Here is a 24929-nt window from a genome sequence, read left to right as displayed (position 1 = left end):
CCATGGCAATGCCTTGGCCAATCAGAATCGATTTGCCAACCAATCAGCAACCTTTTCTCCTGTAGTATAAATGGCTGTGATTGTTTGAAATTTGGCATTCTTGCATTTGTCCTGATGAGTGCAAGATGAAAAGCTTTGGCAACATGTCTCTCTTTCCACGATATTCATGTTCTGTATTACCAGGTGGATCTTGGTGTTCTACATGACCTTGAGCTGGGCTTCTGACCCTATATCATCTCCATAACAAGGACATCCACCTCTGTAACTTTTCCTGTCTCTGCCCCTGCCTCAGTTCATCTGCTGCTAAAGGCCTCACATTCAATTATTCCAACTGTCTTCTGGCTGGCTCACCCTCCATAAACCTAAGCTCATCCAAGAGTATTATTCTTGTATCCTATCCTGCATCAAGTCCTGTTCACCCCTTTCTTGCCAACCTACCTTGGCTCCTGGTTCCCAGTGGTTCCAATTTAAAATTCCCTTCCTTGTGGTTAAATCCTGTGATGGCCTCAGCCCTCCCAGCCTCTGTAACCTCCCCTGCTGTACAATTCACCACCTACGAGATTGGCATTCCTCTGATACTGGCCATCTGTACGTCGTCCCTTTGCACAGCTTTTCCCATCCAGGCTTCGCACTCTGGAATTCCCTCCCTAAGCCCCTCCAATCTGTTAATGAAGCCAAAACCAAGACACAGGGCTTTTCTTTACTGAAAGAGCCCATTGACTTGTGTAGTCTCACAGCTCTCCTCCCACTCAACCCAGTGTCCCAGCTGTCCCCCATTTATATGGGGATGTGGGCATTTCTGGCAAGGCCAGCATTTGTTACCCACCCTTAATTACTCTTGAACTGAATGGCTCGCCAGGCCATTTCAGTGGGCAGTTAAGAGTCAACCAAATTGCTGTGGGGTCTGGAGTCACATGCAGGCCAGACCAAGTAAGGGTGGCAGATTTCCTTCCCTAAGGGGTCATAAGTGGACCAGATGGGTTTTTAGGACAATCGATGATGGTTGTCTTGGTCACCATTACTGACTAGCTTTCAATCCCAGGTTTTATTAATTGAATTTAAATTCCACTAGCTGCCATGGTGGGATTTGAACCCATGGCCCCAGTGCATTAAACTAGGCCTATGAATTACTAGGCCAGTGACATTTCCTCTATGCCACCAACTCCCATTCTCAAATCTGCCACTTTGGCCCAGGTTTCTGCTATATGTCCCCGAATCTCTTCCTCTCCGGCTCCTGCTTGTTAACCTCTCGAGCCCAGTTTCCTAGTTGATAGGTCGGAATAAATACTTGCCGGACCATGCAGGCAGAGTGGGACTAATTGGATGGCAGGGAACGATGGGCTGAATGGCCACTTCCAATGCTTTATCATCCTATGATAACTTCAGGATGGGACAGGGCCTCACTCCTGATGACCTGGCAAACATGGCAACAGGTTGTCTGGGAGTTGCCTAGCTTCCTGGCGTCTCATGATCCCTTTTGATCCTTTTTTGAACATACAGCTGTGATGCAATGGACCTCCCTCTCTCTCTCTTTCTTGGTTCTGAGCGAGGGGGGCATGAGTTCAAATTCCACTCCAAGGTCTTGATCCAATGGAATTGGTGAGATCACATCTAGAATACCCTGCACAGTTTTGGTCTCCAATTATGGAGATACTTGCATCGGAGGCTTTGCAGAAAGGTGCACTAGGCTGAATCCCACAATGAGGGCTTGTCTTGTGAGGAAAGGCTGAGCAGGTTGGGCCTATTCTCGTTGGAGTTTAGAAGAATCAGAGGTGACCATATTGAATCACATAAGATTCTGAGGGAGCTTTGATAGGGTGGAGGCTGAGAGGATGTTTCCCCTCATGGGAGAATCTAGACTGGGCCGGGGGGTGTGGGGGGTGGTGGGGGTGGTTGTGGTGGTGGTGGTGCACAGTTTCAAAATAAGGGGCTCTCATTTAAGACAGAGAGGGGGAGGAATTTCTTCTCTCAGAGGGTCATTAGTCTGTAGAATTCTCTCCCCCAGAGAGCAGTGGAGGCTGGGTCATTGAATATATTCAAGGCTGAGTTAGACAGATTTTTGATTGACAAGGGAGTCAAGGGTTATGGGGGGACAGACAGGAAAGTGGAGTTAAGTGTTAAGTCCACAGTCAGATCAGCCATGATCATATCAAAAGATAGAGCAAGTTTGAGCAGCCATATTGCCTACTCCTGCTCCTATTTCTTATGTTCTCGTAGTCTAAGTCTACACTTCCAATGCAGTGTTGAGGGCATGCTGCACTATCAGAGGTGCATTCTTTCAGATAAGATGTTGGATGTTCTCTCTGGTGAATGTAAAGAAAAATCCCATGGGCACAATTGGAAGATGAGTAGTGGGAGTTCTCCCCTGTGTCCTGGGGCCAATATGTATCACTCAATCAATGTTAGGAAGAAACAGACAATCATTCTTATGTTTGTAACCTGGGTCATTATCACATTGCTGATTGTGGGAGCTAGCTGTCTGCAAATTGACTGCCCCCTTTACTATGTTACAATGGCTACATTTCAGTGTTCTAGGGGAGGACAAAGAAAACGCTTCAAAGGCATTCCCTCCTTGAAGGGCGGCAGCATTGGCATTACTAACTGGGAGGAGCTTGCTACCAATCGTTCAAAATGGCGGACTGGGAGGGTGCCATTCAAAATGGCGGCAACTTGACCATCAAGTTTCATCACACTTTGAGCCACAATGTCTTCACAATGAGGCAGAATGGTGGCAGTGAAGGAAAGAAACGGAAGCGAACCCTGTGCTCCAGATCCCACTACCTCGTGGGATGTCCCACCCTATGTGCCCAAAGATCGGTGGGCAGAGAATTGTCCCTGTCCAGTCAAATGAAGGCCTGTGGGAGAAATAGGTGAGTCTGAGTAGACATCATCTGCGAATCAAGGGGCGGCCAATGGCGATGCCTTTAAAAAGTGCTTTATTGGCTGTAAAGCTCTTTAGGATATGGAATCACAGAATGGTGACAGCTGAGAATGGGGCCTCAGCTCCATGTTCCCGCCGACCCCGGATGACCTTTCACCCCCTTGCTCATCAAGAATCGCACTGCATTCCTATGCCGACTGGAAAGCAAAGAGACACCGGAGGGAAAAACAGGTAAAACTATAAAACGAGAGGCACCAGCAAAACTTGTTTGAGCTTTCCAATTGGTGTAGGATGTATACCTAGGTGTGTGGTATACCCACGTGGCTCGAAATAAAAGATGTGCGGCAGACAATTTTCAGTATTTCTACAGCGGGCAATAAGAAATATTTAAAGGAAACCCCAACCCTTTTTAACGTCCCGATGATTTTTCTCCAGGGTTGCACACAGCGGTGTCCTGGAGACCGGTCTTCGAATTCCTGGAGTCTCCAGGCCAATCCTGGAGGGTTGGCAACACCACCTCCTCTCCCCACCCCCCCCACCACCATCCCCTAAATCCCAAAACACAAACAGAATTACCTGGAAAAACTCAGCAGGTCTGGCAGCATCGGCGGAGAAGAAAAGAGTTGACGTTTCGAGTCCTCATGACCCTTCGACAGAACTAGGTGAATCCCAGGAAGGGGTGAAATATAAGCTGGTTTAAGATGGTAGGGGGGTGGGGTTGGGTGGGGGGAGAGAAGTGGAGGGGGGTGGTGTGGTTGTAGGCAAAAGCAGTGATAGAAGCAGATCATCAAAAGATATCACAGACAGCAGAACAAAAGAACACATAGGTGTCGAAGTTGGTGATATTATCTAAATGAATGCTAATTAAGAATGGATGGTAGGGCACTCAAAGTATAGCTCTAGTGGGGGCGGGGGGAGCATAAAAGATTTAAAAATATTTTAAAATAAAATGGAAATAGGTGGGAAAAAGAAAAATCTATATAATTTATTGGAAAAAAAAAACAAAAGGAAGGGGGGAAGAAACAGAAAGGGGGTGGGGATGGAGGGGGGAGGTCAAGACCTAAAGTTGTTGAATTCAATATTCAGTCCAGAAGGCTGTAAAGTGCCTAGTCGGAAGATGAGGTGTTGTTCCTCCAGTTTGCGTTGGGCTTCACTTGAACAATGCAGCAAGCCAAGGACAGACATGTGGGCAAGAGAGCAGGGTGGAGTGTTGAAATGGCAAGCGACAGGGAGGTTTGGGTCATTCTTGCAGACAGACCGCAGGTGTTCTGCAGAGCAGTCACCAGTTTATGTTTGGTCTCTCCAATGTAGAGGAGACCGCATTGGGAGCAACGAATGCAGTAGACTAAGTTGGGGGAAATGCAAGTGAAATGTTGCTTCACTTGAAAGGAGTGTTTGGGCCCTTGGACGGTGAGGAGAGAGGAAGTGAAGGGGCAGGTGTTGCATCTATTGCATGGGCATGGGCTGGGGCTATAGGTGGGGGTTGGGGAGTAGGAGGTGATGGAGGAGTGGACCAGGGTGTCCCGGAGGGAGCGATCCCTACAGAATGCCGACGGGGGGGGTGAAGAGAAGATGTGTTTGGTGGTGGCATCATGCTGGAGTTGGCGGAAATGGCGGAGGATGATCCTTTGAATGCGGAGGCTGGTGGGGTGATAAGTGAGGACAAGGGGGACCCTATCATGTTTCTGGGAGGGAGGAGAAGGCGTGAGAGCGGATGCGCGGGAGATGGGCCGGACACGGTTGAGGGCCCTATCAACGACCGTGGGTGGAAAACCTCGGTTAAGGAAGAAGGAGGACATGTCAGAGGAACTGTTTTTGAAGGTAGCATCATCGGAACAGATGCGGCGGAGGCGAAGGAACTGAGAGAATGGGATGGAGTCCTTACAGGAAGCGGGGTGTGAGGAGCTCACACCCCAAACCCCAATGCTGCTCAGGAGAGACAAAGAGGGAAAGAACTACAACTCCCGGCAGGCCAGGCAAGGGCCCGGCCCCCCCCACCCCCCGACCCGCGCCTGCGCAGTGGCGGGGGGCGGCCGATGAGGTAATGCGAATGCAGTGACGCAGGTGCCGGATATAGCGGGCCAATGGGAGGGCGCGGGTCGGGGTCACGTGGCGTGGGCGGGGAGAGGTTACATTGTGTCAGCGCGCGGCTGCAGTGCAACATTGTGGCGGCGGCGGCGGCGGCGGCCTGATTCCCGATCCCAGAGCTAGGAATATTGATGGGCCGAGCCAGCAGCCCCACCAAGCTGAGATCCCAGCTGGAGGACTGGGAGTAACCCGAGCTGCTATCCCAGCTGGAGGACTGGGAGTAACCCGAGCCGATCCCTTGCTTACAGGGCTGAGAGCACCACACACCATCCCAGCTGGAGGACTGGGAATACCGAGCTAATCCCAACTGCAGGAGTGGGAATATTGACCGATCCCGACTGCAGGAGTGAAAATACTGAGCTAATCCCGACCACAGGAGTGGAATACTGAGCTGATCCCGACTACAGGAGGGGAGGGTGGTGGAATACTGATCCCATCCCGTCTACAGGAGTGGGAATACTGAGCTAATCCCGATTGCAGGAGTGGAATATTGAGCTAACCCCAACTACAGGACTGGGAATACAGAGACGACCCCGACTACAGGAGTGGGAATACTGAGCTAACCCCCGACTACAGGTGTGGAATAATGAGCTCATTCCAACCACAGGACTGGGAATACTGAGCTAATCCAGACTACAAAACTGGGAAACTGAGCAAATCCTGACTACAAAACTGGGAATATTGAGATAATCCCAACTAAAGCACTGGGAATATTGAGCAAAACCCTGACTACAGGAGTCGGAATACTGAGCTAGTCCTAACGACAGGAGCCGGAGTTCTGAACTAATCCTGACTAAAGGACTGGGAATATTGAGCTAATCCCAATTACAGGAACCGGAATACAGTATTGAACTAATCCCAACTGTAGTGCTGGTATCTGTGAGCTAAATTGCAGCCACTGAATCAGCCTACTCTCAATTTTGGAGTCCTGCACAAGGATTGGCACCACCAGGATAATCCCAACACAGGAAATAGTGGTGGCAGGACCAGGAGCTGTGGAGGCAGGGATCCCACTTGCACGCGGGAAGGTGGAAATTGCAGGAGGCAGCACCGGGCTACATTGTGGCACAGGCCGGTGCGGGAACCCACGTTAGGATAAACCGCAGGAAATCTCGGGAATAGCCAGAGTCCTGGGAAAAGTAGGAAGAGCGCGACGACCAGGGACAAATTCTTGCTGCAGACGAGGAATTATTTTCCGGAAAACTCAACAGAAACATTCCCAAACTGCCAGTAAATCCTAGTCCGGGGCAATAAGAGAGCAGAAGAGGAATATTGCAGGATGAGGACTGAATTTTAGAAACTCCTTGGAATTTTGAATTACCCCGAGGTTGGGAACGCCGGAATTTTATGAGGACAGGAGACCATTTGTGATTTCCCGCGGGAGAAGGTGGCATCAGGGAGTACCTGAGGCCAGTGCCCTGGAATTTTATCCCTCCCCTCCTGATTTCTTTTCTTTCAGAAGCTGGGAATGGGATTGGTCGGGGAGTAAGCAGCCGGCTCCGCGACTGGCTTTTCCCGAGTGGTGAGAAACAGAGACCATCGGCTTCCCTCGGACCCTCGTCTTGCGCGCTTCCGATGGAGCCCAAGGTGACCTCGCCGGTGACGGCAGCGGAGAAGGTGGACGGCTTTAGTCGGAAGTCAGTCCGTCGAGCCCGTCAGCGGAGATCGCACGGCTCATCCCAGTTCAGGTACCAGAGCAGCCAGGTGGAGCTCACACCACTTCCCCTCCTGAAAGGTGAGTATGTTATTGTAACCTCCGCACGCGCATCATCCCCTCTCCCTGCTGATCTGACCTCTCTCCTCGCTCTCATGTTCGCTTCCAATCTCACTGGCACTCTGTCCTGCCCGCCCGCTCTCTCCCACTTTTGCCCACCCGCTTGCCCGCCTGCTCCCTCCCTCCCTACCCTGCCCGCTCTCTCTTGCCCGCTCTCTCTTGCCCGCTCTCTCTTGCCTGCTCTCTCTTGCCCGCTCTCTCCTGCCCGCTCTCTCCTGCCCGCTCTCTCCTGCCCGCTCTCTCCTGCCCGCTCTCTCCTGCCCGCTCTCTCCTGCCCGCTCTCTCCTGCGCTTACCCGCTCCCTCGCTTCCCGCCTGCCCCCTCGCTCCCTACCCCACCCGCTCTCTCCTGCGCTCCCTCGCTCGCCTAACTTCCCCCTCGCTCCCTACCCCGCCCGCTCTCTCCCGCCCGCTCTCTCCTGCGCTCCCTCGCTCGCCTGCCTGCCCCCTCGCTTCCTACCCCACCCGCCCCCTCCCACTCTTGCCCACCCGCTCGCCCGCCTGCCCACTCGCTCCCTACCCCGCCCGCTGATCTCCTTTCTCCTCGCTCTCGCGTTCGCTTGCAACCTCGCTGGCGCTCTCTCCCGCCTGCCCGCCCTCTCCTGCGCTCGCCCGCTCCCTCGCTCACCTGCTGCCTCCCCCGCCCGCCCGCCTGCCCCCTACCTCCCCCACTTGCCCACCTGCCCCCTCGCTCCCTGCCCCGCCCACTCTCTCCCGCGCTGATCTCCTTTCTCCTCGCTCTCGCGTTTGCTTGCAACCTCGCTGGTGCTCGCTCTGTCACACTTGCTCTCTCCTGCACTGCCTCGCTCCCTTCCACCCCCCCCCACCCAGCTCTTTCTCCCTCGACCCTAACTTGCATTTATGTAGCGCCCAAGGCACTTCACAGAAGTGTAGTTGAACTAAAATGTCATGCTGTGCCACGTGGGTTATATGAAAAGCGCCCAGGAGCATCCCTGTACTCGCTGACCTACAGTGGCTGCAGATTTGATGATGCCGCAATTTTAAAATTCTCAACCTTGTCTTCTAATCCCTCCACGCCCCTTTACCTCCGGGCAGGATGGGCCAAGGGTGCCCGAGCCTGGGTGCGTGAATGGCCCAGGAATGAGAGGCGGCACTGGGTGACAGAGGTGATGCCAGGCTGTAGGGTCCATGAGTTCAGAAGCCGTGCAGCGGTGGTGCGTTACGCTTCTCTCGAGGTGCTGTTTCACACTCGTCTGGTGGTCTGGAGTTCCGGATGACAATAGGAGAGGGTCCAGCGTTCCTTCCACCGCGTGGCGGAACCGGAGTCTCTCCCGCTCTTGCCGCCTGCCCTCGGCATGTGTTGGGAGGGTTTTGCAGGCTGATACTCCCGCCTGTTATGAACGCACCTTCCTTGGCCATCGACTGGGACTCGAACGCAGAGCTCCTGGCTCAGAGCCAGAGAGAGATGCTGTCCACCGCGACACTGGACCCCTTCAGTTGGGAGGCAGGGGGAAACACGCTCTGCGCTTCCTGGGATTGGAAATGAGGGTGAATTAATGAGGCAGTGAGACTGTACAACTGCATCGATGTTTTATCTTCGAATGGCTTTGCTGGTGATGCCCTTGCTGTGGTATCTGGAGCCCGAGACGCGTCTATAACTTGTGGGAATTTGCCTGAACTCTTGTCTTACTGGGCGGAAAACGCACATGTATCAGGAAGTAATCACATGTGATGCTTCCAACTTAAAGACATCTCACCCTTTGGTTTAAATCCCTCCACTCCCTTCTCCCTCCCAATCTCTGTATCCCCCCCCCCCCGCCCCACCATCCCACCAATATCTCTGCGCTCTTCCGATTCCGGCCTCTTGAGCATCCCCGATTTTAATCGCTCCACCATTAGCAGCCATGCCCTCAGCTGCCTGGGCCTTGAACTCTGGAATTCCCTCCCAAGTACTGCGCACCCCCCCCCCCCCTCTCTTTATCTCTCCTCACCCTTCCTCTATCTCAGCTTTTAAGATGCACCTTAAAACGAACCTCTTTGACCAAACTGTTGGTCACCTGCCATTTCCCGCCCCACCCCTCCCTTCTCTCTCTTCTCCACTCTTCGCTTCTCCTCTTCGCTTCTCTCCTCTTTCCTCCATTCTCCCCTCCCCACTCCCCTCTTCTCTCTCCTCTCCTGTTCTTCTTCTCCTCCTCTCCCCTCTCCCTCTTACCCTCTCCCTCTCTTCCCCTCTCCCTCTTCTCTCTCCTCTCCTGTTCTTCTCTTCCTCTCCTCCTCTCCTGTTCTTCTCTTCCTCTTCTCTCCTGTTCTTCTTCTCCTCCTCTCCCCTCTCCCTCTTCCCCTCTCCCTCTTCCCCTCTCCCTCTTCCCCTCTCCCTCTTCCCCTCTCCCTCTTCCCCTCTCCCTCTTGCCCTCTCCCTCTTGCCCTCTCCCTCTTGCCCTCTCCCTCTTGCCCTCTCCCTCTTGCCCTCTCCCTCTTGCCCTCTCCCTCTTGCCCTCTCCCTCTTGCCCTCTCCCTCTTGCCCTCTCCCTCTTGCCCTCTCCCTCTTGCCCTCTCCCTCTTGCCCTCTCCCTCTTGCCCTCTCCCTCTTGTCCTCTCCCTCTTGTCCTCTCCATCTTGTCCTCTCCCTCTTGTCCTCTCCCTCTTGTCCTCTCCCTCTTGTCCTCTCCCTCTTGCCCTCTTGCCCTCTCCCTCTTGCCCTCTTGCCCTCTTGCCCTCTTGCCCTCTTGCCCTCTTGCCCTCTTGCCCTCTTGCCCTCTTGCCCTTCTTCTCTTCTTCTCTCCCTCTTCTCTTCTTCTCTCCCTCCTCTTCTCTTCTCTCCCTCTTTCTCTCCCTTCTCTTCTTCTCTTCCCCTCTTCTTCTCTTCCCCTCTTCTTCTCTTCCCCTCTTCTTCTCTTCCCCTCTTCTTCTCTTCCCCCCTTCTTCTCTTCCCCCTTCTTCTCTTCCCCTCTTCCCCCCTTCTTCCCCTCTTCCCCCCTTCTTCTCCTCTTCCCCCCTTCTTCTCCTCTTCCCCCCTTCTTCTCCTCTTCCCCCCTTCTTCTCCTCTTCCCCCCTTCTTCTCCTCTTCCCCCCTTCTTCTCCTCTTCCCCCCTTCTTCTCCTCTTCCCCCCTTCTTCTCCTCTTCCCCCATTCTTCTCCTCTTCCCCCCTTCTTCTCCTCTTCCCCCCTTCTTCTCCTCTTCCCCTCTTCTTCTCTTCTTCTCCTCTTCCCCTCTTCCCCTCTTCCCCTCTTCCCCTCTTCCCCTCTTCCCCTCTTCCCCTCTTCTTCTCCTCTTCCCCTCTTCTTCTCCTCTTCCCCTCTTCTTCTCCTCTTCCCCTCTTCCCCTCTTCTTCTCCTCTTCCCCTCTTCTTCTCCTCTTCCCCTCTTCCCCTCTTCTTCTCCTCTTCCCCTCTTCTTCTCCTCTTCCCCTCTTCCCCTCTTCTTCTCCTCTTCCCCTCTTCTTCTCCTCTTCCCCTCTTCTCCTCTTCCCCTCTTCTCCTCTTCTCCTCTTCCCCTCCTCTTCCCCTCTTCTTCCCCTCTTCTTCCCCTCTTCTTCCCCTCTTCTTCCCCTCTTCTTCCCCTCTTCTTCCCCTCTTCTTCCCCTCTTCTTCCCCTCTTCTTCCCCTCTTCTTCCCCTCTTCTTCCCCTCTTCTTCCCTTCTTCCCCTCTTCTTCCCCTCTTCCCCTCTTCCCCTCTTCCCCTCTTCCCCTCTTCCCCTCTTCCCCTCTTCCCCTCTTCCCCTCTTCCCCTCTTCCCCTCTTCCCCTCTTCTCTTCTTCTCCTCTTCTCCTCCTCTCCTCCTCTTCCCCTCTTCTTCTTCTCTTCTTCTCTTCTTCTCTTCTTCTCTTCTTCTCTTCTTCTCTTCTCCTCTTCTCCTCTTCTCCTCTTCTCCTCTTCTTCTCTTCCCCTTTTCCCCTCTTCTTCTCTTCCCCTCTTCTTCTCTTCCCCTCTTCTTCTCTTCCCCTCTTCTTCCCTTCCCCTCTTCTTCCCTTCCCCTCTTCTTCCCTTCCCCTCTTCTTCCCTTCCCCTCTTCTTCCCTTCCCCTCTTCTTCCCTTCCCCTCTTCTTCCCTTCCCCTCTTCTTCCCTTCCCCTCTTCTTCCCTTCCCCTCTTCTTCCCTTCCCCTCTTCTTCCCTTCCCCTCTTCTTCCCTTCCCCTCTTCTTCCCTTCCCCTCTTCTTCCCTTCCCCTCTTCTTCCCTTCCCCTCTTCTTCCCTTCCCCTCTTCTTCCCTTCCCCTCTTCTTCCCTTCCCCTCTTCTTCCCTTCCCCTCTTCTTCCCTTCCCCTCTTCTTCCCTTCCCCTCTTCTTCCCTTCCCCTCTTCCTCACCTCCTCTTTTCTCCTCTTCTCCTCACCTCTTTTCTCCTCGCCTCTTTTCTCCTCCTCGCCTCTTTTCTCCTCCTCGCCTCTTTTCTCCTCCTCGCCTCTTCTCTCCTCCTCGCCTCTTCTCTCCTCCTCGCCTCTTCTCTCCTCCTCGCCTCTTCTCCCCTCCTCGCCTCTTCTCTCCTCCTCGCCTCTTCTCTCCTCCTCGCCTCTTCTCTCCTCCTCGCCTCTTCTCTCCTCCTCGCCTCTTCCCTCCTCCTCGCCTCTTCCCTCCTCCTCGCCTCTTCCCTCCTCCTCGCCTCTTCCCTCCTCCTCGCCTCTTCCCTCCTCCTCGCCTCTTCCCTCCTCCTCGCCTCTTCCCTCCTCCTCGCCTCTTCCCTCCTCCTCGCCTCTTCCCTCCTCCTCGCCTCTTCCCTCCTCCTCGCCTCTTCCCTCCTCCTCGCCTCTTCCCTCCTCCTCGCCTCTTCCCTCCTCCTCGCCTCTTCCCTCCTCCTCGCCTCTTCCCTCCTCCTCGCCTCTTCCCTCTTCCTCGCCTCTTCCCTCTTCCTCTTCCTCTTCTTCTTTAAGACGCACCTTAAAGCCAACATTTTTTGACCAAACCTTTGGTCATCTGTCCCGAATGTCTGCTGATGTGGTTGGGTGTCAAATTTTTGTTTGTTAACACTCCTGCGATGAACCTTGGGACATTTTACTACATTAAAGGTGGGTGCTATAGCAATGCAAGTTGGCTTGAGGCCACTAACAAAAATGGGAATGTGTTGCCTAAGATTTATGGGTTTCCTCTCTGTCTGTCTTCGTTTAAAAAAAACGGCTTTTTACTGGAAATTGCTCTCACACTGGCTTTGGAAAAGGCAGGCATGTATGATTGGCTCCAATCCATTTGCCTCTGCATATGCTACATTGGGATGTACTGTCTCCAACACTTGTTAATCCAGGCACGCAGTGTTGGTGATCAATGAATACAGCATCATTGGGCTATCGGACAGTGCCATCCAACTGGGAGAGTATTGTGTTTTAGACCTGGCTGTTGAACCCAGCCATAACCTTCATCTCAAAGAATATATCAAACCTGCAGCACAGAAACAGGCCATTCGGCCCAACTGCTCCATGCTGCTCTTTATGCTCCACCCCCTTCTTCATCTCACCCCATCGGCATATCCTTCTATTCCTTTCTCCCTCGCGTTTGTCCATCTTCCCCCTTAAATGTATCTTTACTATTTGCCTCAACCATTCCCTGTGATAGCGAGTCCCACATTCTCCCCACTCTCTCTCTCTGGGTAAAGAAGAATTCCCCAATGGATTTACTAGTGACGATGCTGTCTTTATGGCCCTTAGTTATGAGGTCTCTTCCCCCACACCCCCACCCAATGGGAACATCTCCTCTCTGACTCCCCGATCACAGACCTTCATAATTTGAAAGACAGATCACCCCTCAGTCTTCTCTTTTCTGGGGAGCAGTGCCTCAGCCTGGTTCAGTCTGGTCCCTGATCATTATACCCCCTCAGTTCTGATATCTTTTTTTTTTGCACCTTTCCTGTGCCTCTATATCCTGTTTACATGCTGGAGACCAGAGCTGTGCAAAGTAACTCCAAGTGTGAGACAGTCAAGGTGAGAGATTGCCTCACAGCTGGTGACTAACCTGTCAGAACTGGGTGGCGACTCCCTTTCCCTGTGTTGTCTTTCTTCGCTGATATGTCAAGCGGCTGGAAAGAGCTTGACCATGCTTTGCATTTCTCCCTGGTGTCATCCAAAGCTTCCGCAGTGTTTGAAGCAACTCTCAGTTGCCGAGCACCGATGCCTGGCTTTGGGAGTAAACCTGTTTCGATGCGTGCTCTTCACAGGAAGAGACCACTGTGACCGCTAACAACGGCCCCCGGGAATATCGTGAGGTGCAGACCCCACAGAACAATTCAGAGGAGAGCAAACTGTTCAAAAAGATTCAGGGATCGTTAACGAAAAGTATAAAGTAAAGAGGTTTCGCTAAACATCTTGGAGCTTTTGTTTTCTATTCAAGGACCCAACCTTGGCCTCCCCAGCTTCTTGCTACTTTCTCAGTGACATCCTTAGAAAACACTGCCAACAACCCCCAGCTATACCTCACCGCTACCACTCTCGGAAAGAGTAGGGCCCATTAGGGACCAAGGGGGCAATCTATGGGTGGAGCCAGAGGACATCGGTAGAGTGTTGAACAAATACGTCACATCCATCTTCCCCCATGAGAATGAGGATGATGGTATTGAACTCGGGGAGAAAGACTGCGAGGCTATTAAGCAAATTGATATAGGGAGTGGTGTAATTGGATTGGAGGTGTTGGCAGGCTTAAAAGTGGACAAATCTCCAGGTCCAGATGATTTGTGTCCCAGACTGCTGAGGGAGGCAAGGGAGATCATCATAGGGGCTCTGACCCAAATTTTTAATTCCTCTCTGGCCACGGGGGAGGTGCCAGAGCGCTGGAGAATAGCTAATGTGGTTCCGCTATTTAAGAAGGGTTGTAGAGATAAGCCAGGGAACTACAGGCCAGTGAGTCTCACATCAGTGGTAGGGAAATTATTGGAGAAAATTCTGAAGGAGAGAATATATCTCCACTTGGAGAGGCAAGGTTTGATCAGCGATAGTCAGCATGGCTTTGTCAGAGGGAGGTCATGCCTAACAAATTTGATTGATTTTTTGAGGAGGTGACCAGGTGTGTAGATGAGGGTAGTGCAGTTGATGTAGTTTATATGGATTTCAGCAAGGTCCCACATGGGAGACTTATAAAGAAAGCAAATGCACATGGGATACAGGGTAATGTGATAAGGTGGATTCAAAATTGGCTTAGTTGTAGGAGACAGAGGGTGATGACTGAAGGATGCTTTAGTGACTGGAAGCCAGTGTCCAGTGGCGTACCACAGGGATCTGTGCTGGGTCCCCTATTATTCACCATTTATATAAATGACATAGAGGATTATGTGGGGGGTAGAATTTGTAAGTTTGCAGATGACACAATGATTGGCTGGGTGGTCAACAGTGAAAACAAAAACTAAAATACCTGGAAAAACTCAGCAGGTCTGGCAGCATCAACAGGTCTGGCAGCATCTGTGGAAAGGAACACAGTTAACGTTTCGAGTCCGCATGACTCTTCAACAGAACTAAGGAAAAATAAAAAAGGGGTGAAATATAAGCTGATTTAAGGGGGGGGTGGGACAAGAGGAGTTGGATAGAGGGCCTGTGATAGGTGGAGATAACCAAAAGATGTCACAGACAAAAGGACAAAGAGGTGTTGAAGGTGGTGAAATTATCTAAAGGAATGTGATAATTAAGGGTAGAAAGCAGGACAAGCAAGGTACAGATAGCCCTAGTCGGGGTGGAGTGGGGTGAAGGAATCGAAAAAGGCTAAAAGGTAGAGATAAAACAATGGATGGAAATACATTTAAAAATAATGGAACTAGGTGGGAAAAGAAAAATCTATATAAGTTATTGGAAAAAACAAAAAGGAGGGGGAAAATCGGAAAGGGGGTGGGGATGGAGGAGAGAGTTCATGATCTAAAATTGTTGAACTCAATATTCAGTCCGGAAGGCTGTAAAGTGCCGAGTCAGAAGATGAGGTGCTGTTCCTCCAGTTTGCGTTGAGCTTCACTGGAACAATGCAGCAGGCCAAGGATGGACATGTGGGCATGAGAGCAGGGTGGAGTGTTGAAATGGCAAGCGACAGGGAGGTCTGGGTAATGCTTGCGGACAGAACGAAGATGTTCTGCAAAGCGGTCACCCAGACTGCGTTTGGTCTCTCCAATGTAGATGAAACCACATTGGAAGCAACAAATGCAGTAGACTAAGTTGAGGGAAGTGCAAGTGAAATGCTGCTTCACTTGAAATGAGTGTTTGGGCCCTTGAATGGTGAGGAGAGGGGAAGTAAAGGGGCAGGTGTTGCATCTTCTGCAGTTGCATCTTCCGCGGTTGGATGGGAAGGTGCTGTGGGAGAGGGTTGAGATGTAGGGAGTGATGGAGGAGTGGACCAGGATGTCACGGAGGGAATGATCCCTACAGAATGCCGCCAAGGGGGGTGAAGGGAAGATGTGTTTGGTGGTGGCATCATGCTGCAGTTGGCGGAAATGGCGGAGGATGATCCTTTGAATGTGGAAGCTGGTGGGGTGATTAGTGAGGATAAGGGGGACCCTATCATGTTTCTGGGAGGGAGAAGAAGGTGTGAGGGTGGATGTCAACAGTGAGGTTGAGTGTTTTGGGCTACAGGAAGATATAGATGGGATGGTCAAATGGGCAGATAAGTGGCAGGTGGAATTTAACCTTGAAAAGTGTGAGGTGATACACTTTGGAAGGAGTAATTTGACAATGAAGTATTCAATGACTAGCATGACAATAGGAAGCCCTGAGGAACAAAGGGGCCTTGGAGTGTGTGTCAATAGATCTCTGAAGGCAGAGGGGCATGTTAGTGGGGTGGTGAAAAAGACATATGGGACACTTGCCTTTAACAATCGAAGCATAGATTACAAAAGTAGGGAGGTCATGTTGGAGTTGTATAGAACCTTGGTGAGGCCACAGCCGGAGTACTGTGTGCAGTTCTGGTCACCACATTATAGGAAGGATGTGATTGCACTGGAGGGGGTGCAGAGGAGATTCACCAGGATGTTGCCTGGGATGAAACATTTAAGTTATGAAGAGAGGTTGGATAAACTTGGGTTGTTTTCGTTGGAGCAGAGAAGACTGAGGGGTGACCTGATCGAGGTGTACAAGATTATGAGGGGCATGGACAGGGTGGATAGGGAGCAGCTGTTCCCCTTAGTTGAAGGGTCAGTCACGAGGGGACATAAGTTCAAGGTAAGGGGCAGGAGGTTTAGGGGGGATGTGAGGAAAAACTTTTTTACCCAGAGGGTGGTGACGGTCTGGAATGCGCTGCCTGGGAGGGTGATGGAGGCGGGTTGCCTCACATCCTTTAAAAAGTACCTGGATGAGCACTTGGCACATCATAACATTCAAGGCTATGGGCCAAGTGCTGGTAAATGGGATTAGGCAGGTAGGTCAGGTGTTTCTCACGTGTGGGTGCAGACTCGATGGGCTGAAGGGCCTCTACTCTGTGTGATTCTGTACCCTAAACCGCTTGTCCAACATCCAGCACTCGATGAGCTGAAATTTCCTCCAACTAAATATTGGGAAGACCAAATTAATTGGCTTGCATCCCAAAGACCACCTATTTCCACCTTCGTAAAATCGCCCAACCCCAGACTCTTTCCCCCACCACACACACACACACACCATCTTCCCTCTACTCATCTGCTGCCGAAACCCTCATCCATGCCTTTGTTACCTCCAAACTCGACTGTTTCAACACACTCTTGGATGGTCTCATGCATTGTACCCTTCGTAAACTTGAGTTCGCCCAAAACTCTGTTGCCCTCGTCCTGACTCATGCCAAATCCCATTCACCCATAACCTGTTTTAACGGGGATTTTTAAAACAATTAGTTTTCGTGGATCAATAGGGAAAGGTTATTTCCTCTAGTTGGGAAGTTGGTGACCAGAGGTTATCAGTTTATAGTTATCACTGACAATGAGGAGACTAACTAGGGTTAGTTATGTCGAGGGTGTTGCTGATCACATTGCCTTGTGAAGGGGAGTGATTGATGCAGAGATACTGAGCCAGTTAAGGGTAATAGGGAGAGTGCATGGCAGTGGGATTGGTTTGGGATTCACACAGGCCTATAAGGAGAGAGCAAGGCAGTGGGATTAGTTTGGGATTGATACAGGGCTATGGCGAGAGAGCAGGGCAGCGGGTTTAGTTTCGGATTGATACAAATCTATGGGGAGAGAATGGGCCAGTGTGATTAGTTTGGGATTGATACAGGGCTATGGGGAGAGAGTGGGGCAGTGGGATTAGTTTTGGATTGATACAGGGCTATGGGGAGAGAGAGAGGGGCAGTGGGATTAGTTTGGGATTGATTCAGGGCTATGGAGAGAGAGCGGGGCAGTGGGATTAGTTTGGGATTGATTCAGGGTTATGGGGAGAGAGTGGGCAGTGGGATTAGTTTGGGATTGATACAGGGCTATGGGGAGAGAGAGGGGCAGTGGGATTAGTTTGGGATTGATTCAGGGCTATGGGGAGAGAGTGGGCAGTGGGATTAGTTTGGGATTGATTCAGGGCTGTTGGAAGAGAGCAGGGCAGTGGGATTATTTTGGGATTGATTCAGGGCTATGGGGAGAGGGCGGGGCAGTGAGATTAAGTTAGGATTGCGCTAGGAGCGAGCTGGAAAAGACAGAATGAGCTCGTGTTTGATTCTCGGCCTTTTTCCTATCTTTGAAGGTTGCACAGTCAGCTGTCGTTTATGGGGAGCAGGTGACTATGCAGCTGACCTACATTGTGCTCTCATTATTTACTGAGGTATTTATCTTGCCTTCATTCCATTAATGCAGCACAGCTGATGCTCATTTCCAATTTCTAATCTCAAAAAGATCCTGGGGGTGATTGCAGAACCTGCAAGAAAGCAACCAGACCCCAATAAAGCAATTCAATGTGTTTAACTATATCACAGCCATTTCCTGCAGATCGCTCAGAATCCAAAACTCCCAGGGCAGGTATAGCATGGGGTTAGATATAGAGTAAATCACCCTCCACACTGTCCCCATCAAACACTCCCAGGACAGGTATAGCACGGGGTTAGATATAAAGTAAAGCTCCCTCTACACTGTCCCCATCAAACACTCCCAGGACAGGTACAGCACGGGGTTAGATACAGAGTAAAGCTCCATCTACGCTGATAGCATCAAACACTCCCAGGACAGGTACAGCAAGGGGTTAGATACAGAGTAAAGCTCCCTCTACACTGTCCCCATCAGACACTCCCAGGACAGGTACAGCACGGGGTCAGATACAGAGTAAAGCTCCATCTACGCTGATAGCATCAAACACTCCCAGGACAGGTACAGCAAGGGGTTAGATACAGAGTAAATCTCCTTCTCCACTGTCCCCATCAAACACTCCCAGGACAGGTACAGCACGGGGTTAGATACAGTGTAAATCTCCTTCTCCACTGTCCCCATCAAACACTCCCAGGGCAGGTGCAGTATGGGGTTAGATACAGAGTAAAGCTCCCTCTACACTGTCCCCATCAAACACACCCAGGACAGGTACAGCACTGCAAAGATTAAATGATCAGGTCTGTCAGTAAAGAGAAAATAGTTACACGTAACCAGTACAAGTTTCAAAAGGGGCAATTGTGCTGAACAAATCTCACAGCACTCTTGGTGGACAGCCATTCCCTGGTTCATTCCCCAGGGCAATGCCTTGACCGATCAGGGTCGACTTGCCTGGTTTGAATTCAAACAAAAGCTTGGCCATTTACTCTCCCCTGGTACATTCTCCATGGCAACACTTCTGCCAATCAGAGTCCACTTGCCAACTAATCAGCACTCACTTCTCATGCAGCATAAATTGTTGGTCCCTTTAAAATTGGTATTCTTGCAAATTGTCCTGATGAGTGCAAGACAAGAAGCTTCGACAGCATGTCCCTTTTTATTTTTCAGCAGTAGTCAAGTTCTGTATTGCCAAACAACAATTTCTAAACCTCACAGAATTCTTTACAGAGGTAACAGAAAGTGCTGGAAATACTCAGCAGGTCTGGCAGCATCTGTGAGAAGACAAACAAAGTTAATGTTTCACGTCCAATATGACCCTTCTTCAGAACCCTTCAGTAGATGGGGAAATGTTGTAGTTTTGTTGTACGTGGACTTTGGGATAGTCTTGCAGATACAGCACGGGGTTAGATACAGAGTAAAGCTCCCTCTACACTGTCCCCATCAAACACTCCCAGGACAGGTACAGCATGGGTTTAGACACAGACTAAAGCTCCCTCTACACTGTCCCCATCAAACACTCCCAGGACAGGTACAGCATGGGGTTAGATACAGAGTAAAGCTCCCTCTACACTGTCCCCATCAAACATTCCCAGGGCAGGTACAACACGGGGTTAGATACAGAGTAAAGCTCCCTCTACACTGTCCCCATCAAACACTCCCAGGGCAGATAAAGCACGGGGTTAGATACAGAGTAAAGCTCCCTCTACACTGTCCCCATCAAACACTCCCAGGGCAGATAAAGCACGGGGTTAGATACAGAGTAAAGCTCCCTCTACACTGTCCCCATCAAACACTCCCAGGACAGGTACAGCACGGGGTTAGATACAGAGTAAAGCTCCTCCTACACTGTCCCCATCAAACACTCCCAGGACAGGTACAGCACAGGGTTAGATACAGAGTAAAGCTCCTCCTACACTGTCCCCATCAAACACTCCCAGGACAGGTACAGCACGGGGTTAGATACAGAGTAAACGTCCCTCTATACTGTCCCCATCAAACACTCCCAGGACAGGTACAGCACGGGGTTAGATACAGAGTAAATGTCCCTCTATACCCTATTAGTGAACCAGAAGTGTTTTTACAACAATCGATGACTGTTATCATGGTCACTATTGCTGAGACTAGCTTTATATTAAAGATTATTTTTGTTAATTGAATTTAAATTCTACCAGCTGCCATGGGTAAGATTTGATCCCATGTCCCCCGAGCATTAGACTGGCCGCCTTCTGGCTTACTCGTCCAGTAACATTTCCTCTATGCCACCGTGTCCCCGCCATCTTTTGCCATTGCTTCTTTTGCCCATCACCTTTGTTCTTGATCCTTCCACCAATGGGAACGGTTTCTCCCTGTCGGCCCTGTCCAGACTCCCTCGTGATTTTGAACACCTCTATCGAATCTTCTCTCAACCTTCCCCCCCCCCCGCCCCCAACCGGAAAACAACGCCAACTTCTCCGATCCATCCACTTAACTGGAGTGAATCAGAGTTCCAGGCAATGGTTGGAGTTGCAGTAACAGCGTCCCACCATTCTGGAGCTATTTCTGTTTCCTGTTTGCATCAGTCGATTTTTGATCTCGGCCCAGGCGGAGTGGTGTACAAGTGCTAGGAGGGTCCATCGGTCATTTGCTGGGATGGATACCAGAGATGAGGGACTTCAGTTACGTGGAGAGACTGGCAAAGCTGGGATTGTTCTCCTCGGAGCAGGGAAGGTTTAAGGGAGATTTGATTGAGGAGATGCGGTGGAGGTGTTCAGAATCATGAACAGTTTTGATGGAGTAGATGGGGGAGAAACCTCTTCCACTGGCAGGAGGGCCAGTAAGCAGAGGACACGGGTCTAAGGTGATTGACAGAAGAGCTGGAGGAGGAGATGAAGAGAATTCTTATTGCATGGCGCGTTATGATAACCGATAATCTGGTATGGGCTGTCTGAGAGGGCAATGGAAGCATTTTCAACAGTAACTTCAAATATATATCCAATTCCCTTTTGAAAAAAGGAGAAATTTTGGGGGCAGTTGAGGGGTGGTGGTGGGGGGGTAATTGGGACTGATTTGACAGCCCGTCCAACGTGCCAGCACAGACGTGATGGGTCAAATGGCCTCCTCCTCTGTTGTATCGTTCTATGATCTAATGTGCTACCAGAATGGGAGGTGCGGCTAATTCTCTCGAAGGAGGGGTGATGACAAAAGAGGATAGTTGCAGATGCAATTCGATGTCGACAAGTGTGAGGTGATGTGTTTTGGTAAAATGTGACAGCAATAGTTGTGCCCTGTTGTAAGAAAGGTTTGGGGCGAACAGGTTGGCAGGGAGCAACAGGCAACACCTCGGGCTGGTAAAGCTATATTTAACAAGAAAGCGAATGGAGTTCGAGGTTTTATCGCAGGAGGCCTAGAATGTGAAAAGCTGAAGTAATGCTGAGCCTTCTGGGACCTCAGTGAGTGCAGTATTGGATCCCACACAACAGGACGGACATTGAAGCTCTCAAGATGCACTGGGATGGTCGGCCATCTTGGCGAGGCCCCAATCTCGGCCAAGGAGCGGAATGGGTAGTCCCGGCCGATGGGCATCATGGTGACGGTGCTGCCTTTGGTATAGCAGCGCGGAAGAGTGACCGTTCTTCGCCCCTTGGAGACTGAGGCAATGGTTAACAAACCCCGCCCTCCCTCCGTCCCAGACTTGCATTTGTTTAATCTTCTTTCACAACCTCAGAACGTCCCAAAGCGCTTTCCAGCCAATGCAGTCCTTTTTTTTCCCCCAAATGTAGCCGCTGCTTTAAGGTAGGAAACGTAGGCGCCGGACTTTAGGAAAGGCATTGCAGGAAGTGTCGAAAAGAGATCACGAGAATAATTCCAGGGATGAGGAGCCTCAGTGACGCAGATAGATTGGAGAAGTTGGGACTGCTGTCCTCGGAGAAGAGAATGCGGCGAGGGGATTTGATGGAGGTGCTCGAAATCATTGAAGGGCCTGGACAGAGCATATACGGAGATACTGTTCCCATTGGCGGAAGGATCGAGAACGAGAGGGCAGCACAGATTTAAGATAATTGGCAAAAGGAACAATGGCGACGTGGGGAGGAACTCTCTCGTGGAGCGAGTGGTTAAGATCTGGAATGCGCTGCCCGAGAGTATGATCGAGGCAGATTCAATCGAAGCATTCAAAAAGGAATTAGACTGCTATCTGAAAAGGAAGAATGTACAGTGTTACGGGGAGAAGGTGGGAGAACGGCACCAGGTAAATTGCTCCTGTGGAGGGCTGGTGCAGACGTGACTGGCCCAGGGGCCTCCTTTTGCTGTAACCATTCTGTGAAACGCGTTGGCCAATTTCAGCACAGCAAGATCCCAGAAGTAGCAATGTGAGGATGACCAGATAATTTTGTGTGGATGATGTTTGTTCAGGGGTAAATATTTTGTCCCAGGACAGTGGAGAGAATTACCCAATCTCTTCCAGCAGTCTTTTGCGCTTTCCTGAGAGGGTGATGGGGCCCTGCTTTAATGTCCCGTTAGGAAAGCAGCACCTCTGACTGTGCAGCAGCCCCTTAGGACTGCACCGGGAGCGTCAGCCCAGATTATGGGCTCTGGTCTCTGGAGTGGGTCTTGAACCCGCAACCTTCGGATTCAGAAGACCGACGGAGCCAGTTCTGTCCCTGTTTGGTTCTGTTTCTTCCCCATATCTTTCGTAGATGAAGTGCTGAATACTGGTGGCGTCACAGTGGCGAAAGGGTTGCGGGGAGGGGGTGGTGGGTGGAGTGGGGTGGGGAGGAAAGAGGGACTGAACCCACTAAGGAACTGGCTGGTCAGCAGAGAAACCGTCACTGATCCAAAGGGCTCTTAGCCATCAATGTCGGATGTTAATTTAGGTCTTAGAAGTGGAAGATCAGTCATGATTGTATTGAACGGCGGAGCCATTTAGCAGGAGGGGATGGCATAGTGGCATTGCCACTGTAACATCTGTTCACCGGTGATGCCTTCTGTAGTTTGCTGCCAAACCAAATCTCATTAACATCACCATGCTCTCTGCACCAGAAAACCAGAAGCCAGTTTAGTGCAATTCATGCTATCGCTGGAGAGAGGACCCCACCTGCTATCTCACAGCTGATTTGAGTTACAGGAGTGGCAAAGTCTAGCTTCAGTTGTACAGAATGTTGGTTAGGCCACACCTGGAGTACAGTGTGCAGTTTTGGTCCCCTTACCTTAGGAAGGATACTGTTGCCATAGAGGGAATGCACCAGGCTTGTTCTGGGGATGGCGGGGCTGTCCTGTGAAGAGGGGTTGGGGAAACCGGGCCTGTATCCTCTAGAGTTTCAAAGAATGAGAGGTGATATCATTGAAGCCTACAAAATACTTAAAGGAATAGACAGGGTAGGCGCAGGTAAGATGTTTCCCCTGGCTGGGGAGTCTACAACAATAGGAACACCATTTCAAAATAAGGGGGAAGCCACTTAGGACTGGGATGAGGAGAATTTTCTTTTTACTCTGAGGGTTGTGATTCTTTGGAGTTCTCTACCCCAGAGGGGCTGTGGAGGCTCAGTCATTGAGTATGTTTAAAGTGGAGACTGACAGATTTCCCTTAAGTGCTATTCACCTCAACCACTCCCTGTGGCAGCGAGTTCCACATTCTCATCACTCTCTGGGCAAAGAAGCTTCTCCTGAATTCCCGATTGGATTCACCTAGTGATTATCTTATATTTTATGGCCTGTAGCGAGAAGAGCTTCTTGACCTTATTCCCCATCGAACCCCTTCGTTATTTCGAAAAGTTTTATCAGGTCGCCCCCTTGCACTTGCACACCCTCGGGAAGCCCCAGACTGCTTGGCAGCCCACAAACTACTTTGGAAGCGTCGCCTCTGCTGCTGTGTGTGCACTGCAAGGCCCTGCAAAGCAGCAGCTGAAGCAACAAACACTTCATCAGTTCTTGGTGGTGTCACAGTCCGCCTGAAGGCTTGCGAAAAAGCTGTTATAGATGGCAGCCTTGTGACATATCCTGTTACAAAATGTCTTGTGTTTCCCCGGTTAGGATTGTTGCTAGGCCAGTATTGTGGGAGTTTGTTTTGGCATCTTGGCTGCTGTTTGCTATGGGGTAACTTGCCTGTGCTGTACTCTTAACCACCTTGGGTGGAGAACCATGTGAGGCTGATTGTGAGCTACAATTATAGAGAGGTATGTTGGGTTGAGCGAGATTCCAGTCAAATAAGGACCAACGAACAACTTGCTTTTGAGCTCACCAGCTACCGATATATTTGAAACAGTACTGACCACTGGGCTGTTGAGAGATTACTAGCCATCTACATATTGTGAAAAACCTGCCTTTTTGATCTAAAATATGTGAAGCTGCCAGAGCCAGATACGTCCTCTTTTGCTGAAGTAGAGTTGCCGTAAGGCATTTCTTTGTGTAGTTGAAGTCCTTTAATCCTAGATCCTCTAAGAATTTTGATGCTTTCAGAAACCATATTGAAGTATCCCAAGAGTTGAGTGCAGCTACTTTTTTGTTTTGCTTCTGAATAAATTTACAGTTTCCAATAAATGTGATTTTGTAGCTTAGCCTGACAATGCAGAGGGAGCTTTACTCTGCATCTAACCTGTGCTGTATCACAGTCCAAGGGCCAGTATAAGACCATATGACATAGGAGCAGAAATTAGGCCAATCGGCCCATCGAGCTTGCTCCGCCATTCAATCATGGCTGATAAGTTTCTCAACCCCATTCTCCTGCCTTCTCCCCGTAACCTTTGATCCCCTTACCAATCAAGAACCTATCTATCTCGGTCTTAAATACACTCAATGACCTGGCCTCCACAGCCTTCTGTGGCAATGAATTCCATAGATTCACCACTCTCTGGCTAAAGAAGTTTCTCCTCATCTCTGTTCTAAAAGGTCTTCCCTTTACTCTGAGGCTGTGCCCTCGGGTCCTAGTCTCTCCTACTAATGGAAACATCTTCCCCACGTCCACTCTATCCAGGCCTTTCAGTATTCTGTAAGTTTCAATCAGATCCCCCCTCATCCTTCTAAACTCCAACCAGAGCCCTCAAACGTTCCTCATATGTTAAGCCTTTCGTTCCTGGGATCGTTCTCGTGACCCTCTCCAGGGCCAGCACATCCTTCCTGAGATACGGGACCCAAAATTGCTCACAATATTCTAAATGTGGTCTGACCAGAGCCTTATAAAGCCTCAGCAGCACATCCCTGCTTTTATATTCTAATCCTCTCGAAATAAATGTCAACATTGCATTTGCCTTCCTAACTACTGCGTCAACCTGCAAGTTAACCTTAAGAGAATCCTGGACTAGGACTCCCAAGTCCCTTTGCACTCCAGATTTCTGAATTCTCTCCTCATTTAGAAAATAGTCTATGCCTCTATTCTTCCTACCAAAGTGCATGACCTCACACTTCCCCATGTTGTATTCCATCTGCCACTTCTTTGCCCAGTCTCCTAACCTGTCCAAATCCTTCTGCAGCCTCCCCGCTGCCTCAATACTACCTGTCCCTCCACCTATCTTTGTGTCATCTGCAAACTTAGCCAGGATGCCCTCAGTTCCTTTATCTAGATCATTAATGTATAAAGTGAAATGTTGTGGTCCCAACACTGACCCCTGCGGA

The 24929-nt window shown here is 50.6% G+C and overlaps 1 protein-coding gene across 1 annotated transcript in view; it reads left to right on the top strand.

The window, feature by feature from the left end:
• Positions 1 to 5026: 5026 nt before the first annotated feature.
• Positions 5027 to 24929, top strand: part of ppp2r5b (protein phosphatase 2, regulatory subunit B', beta) — a 132418-nt gene continuing 112515 nt past the window's right edge. Inside the window, exon 1 of the mRNA XM_041181915.1 lies at positions 5027 to 6704. Coding sequence (XP_041037849.1) covers positions 6545 to 6704 — 160 coding nt within the window. The 5' untranslated portion in view covers positions 5027 to 6544. The remainder of the gene's footprint in view (positions 6705 to 24929) is intronic.

Source organism: Carcharodon carcharias, assembly GCF_017639515.1.
Source record: "Carcharodon carcharias isolate sCarCar2 chromosome 37 unlocalized genomic scaffold, sCarCar2.pri SUPER_37_unloc_1, whole genome shotgun sequence".
Classification (NCBI taxonomy): domain Eukaryota; kingdom Metazoa; phylum Chordata; class Chondrichthyes; order Lamniformes; family Lamnidae; genus Carcharodon; species Carcharodon carcharias.
This window is presented reverse-complemented; position numbering and strand designations above follow the sequence as displayed.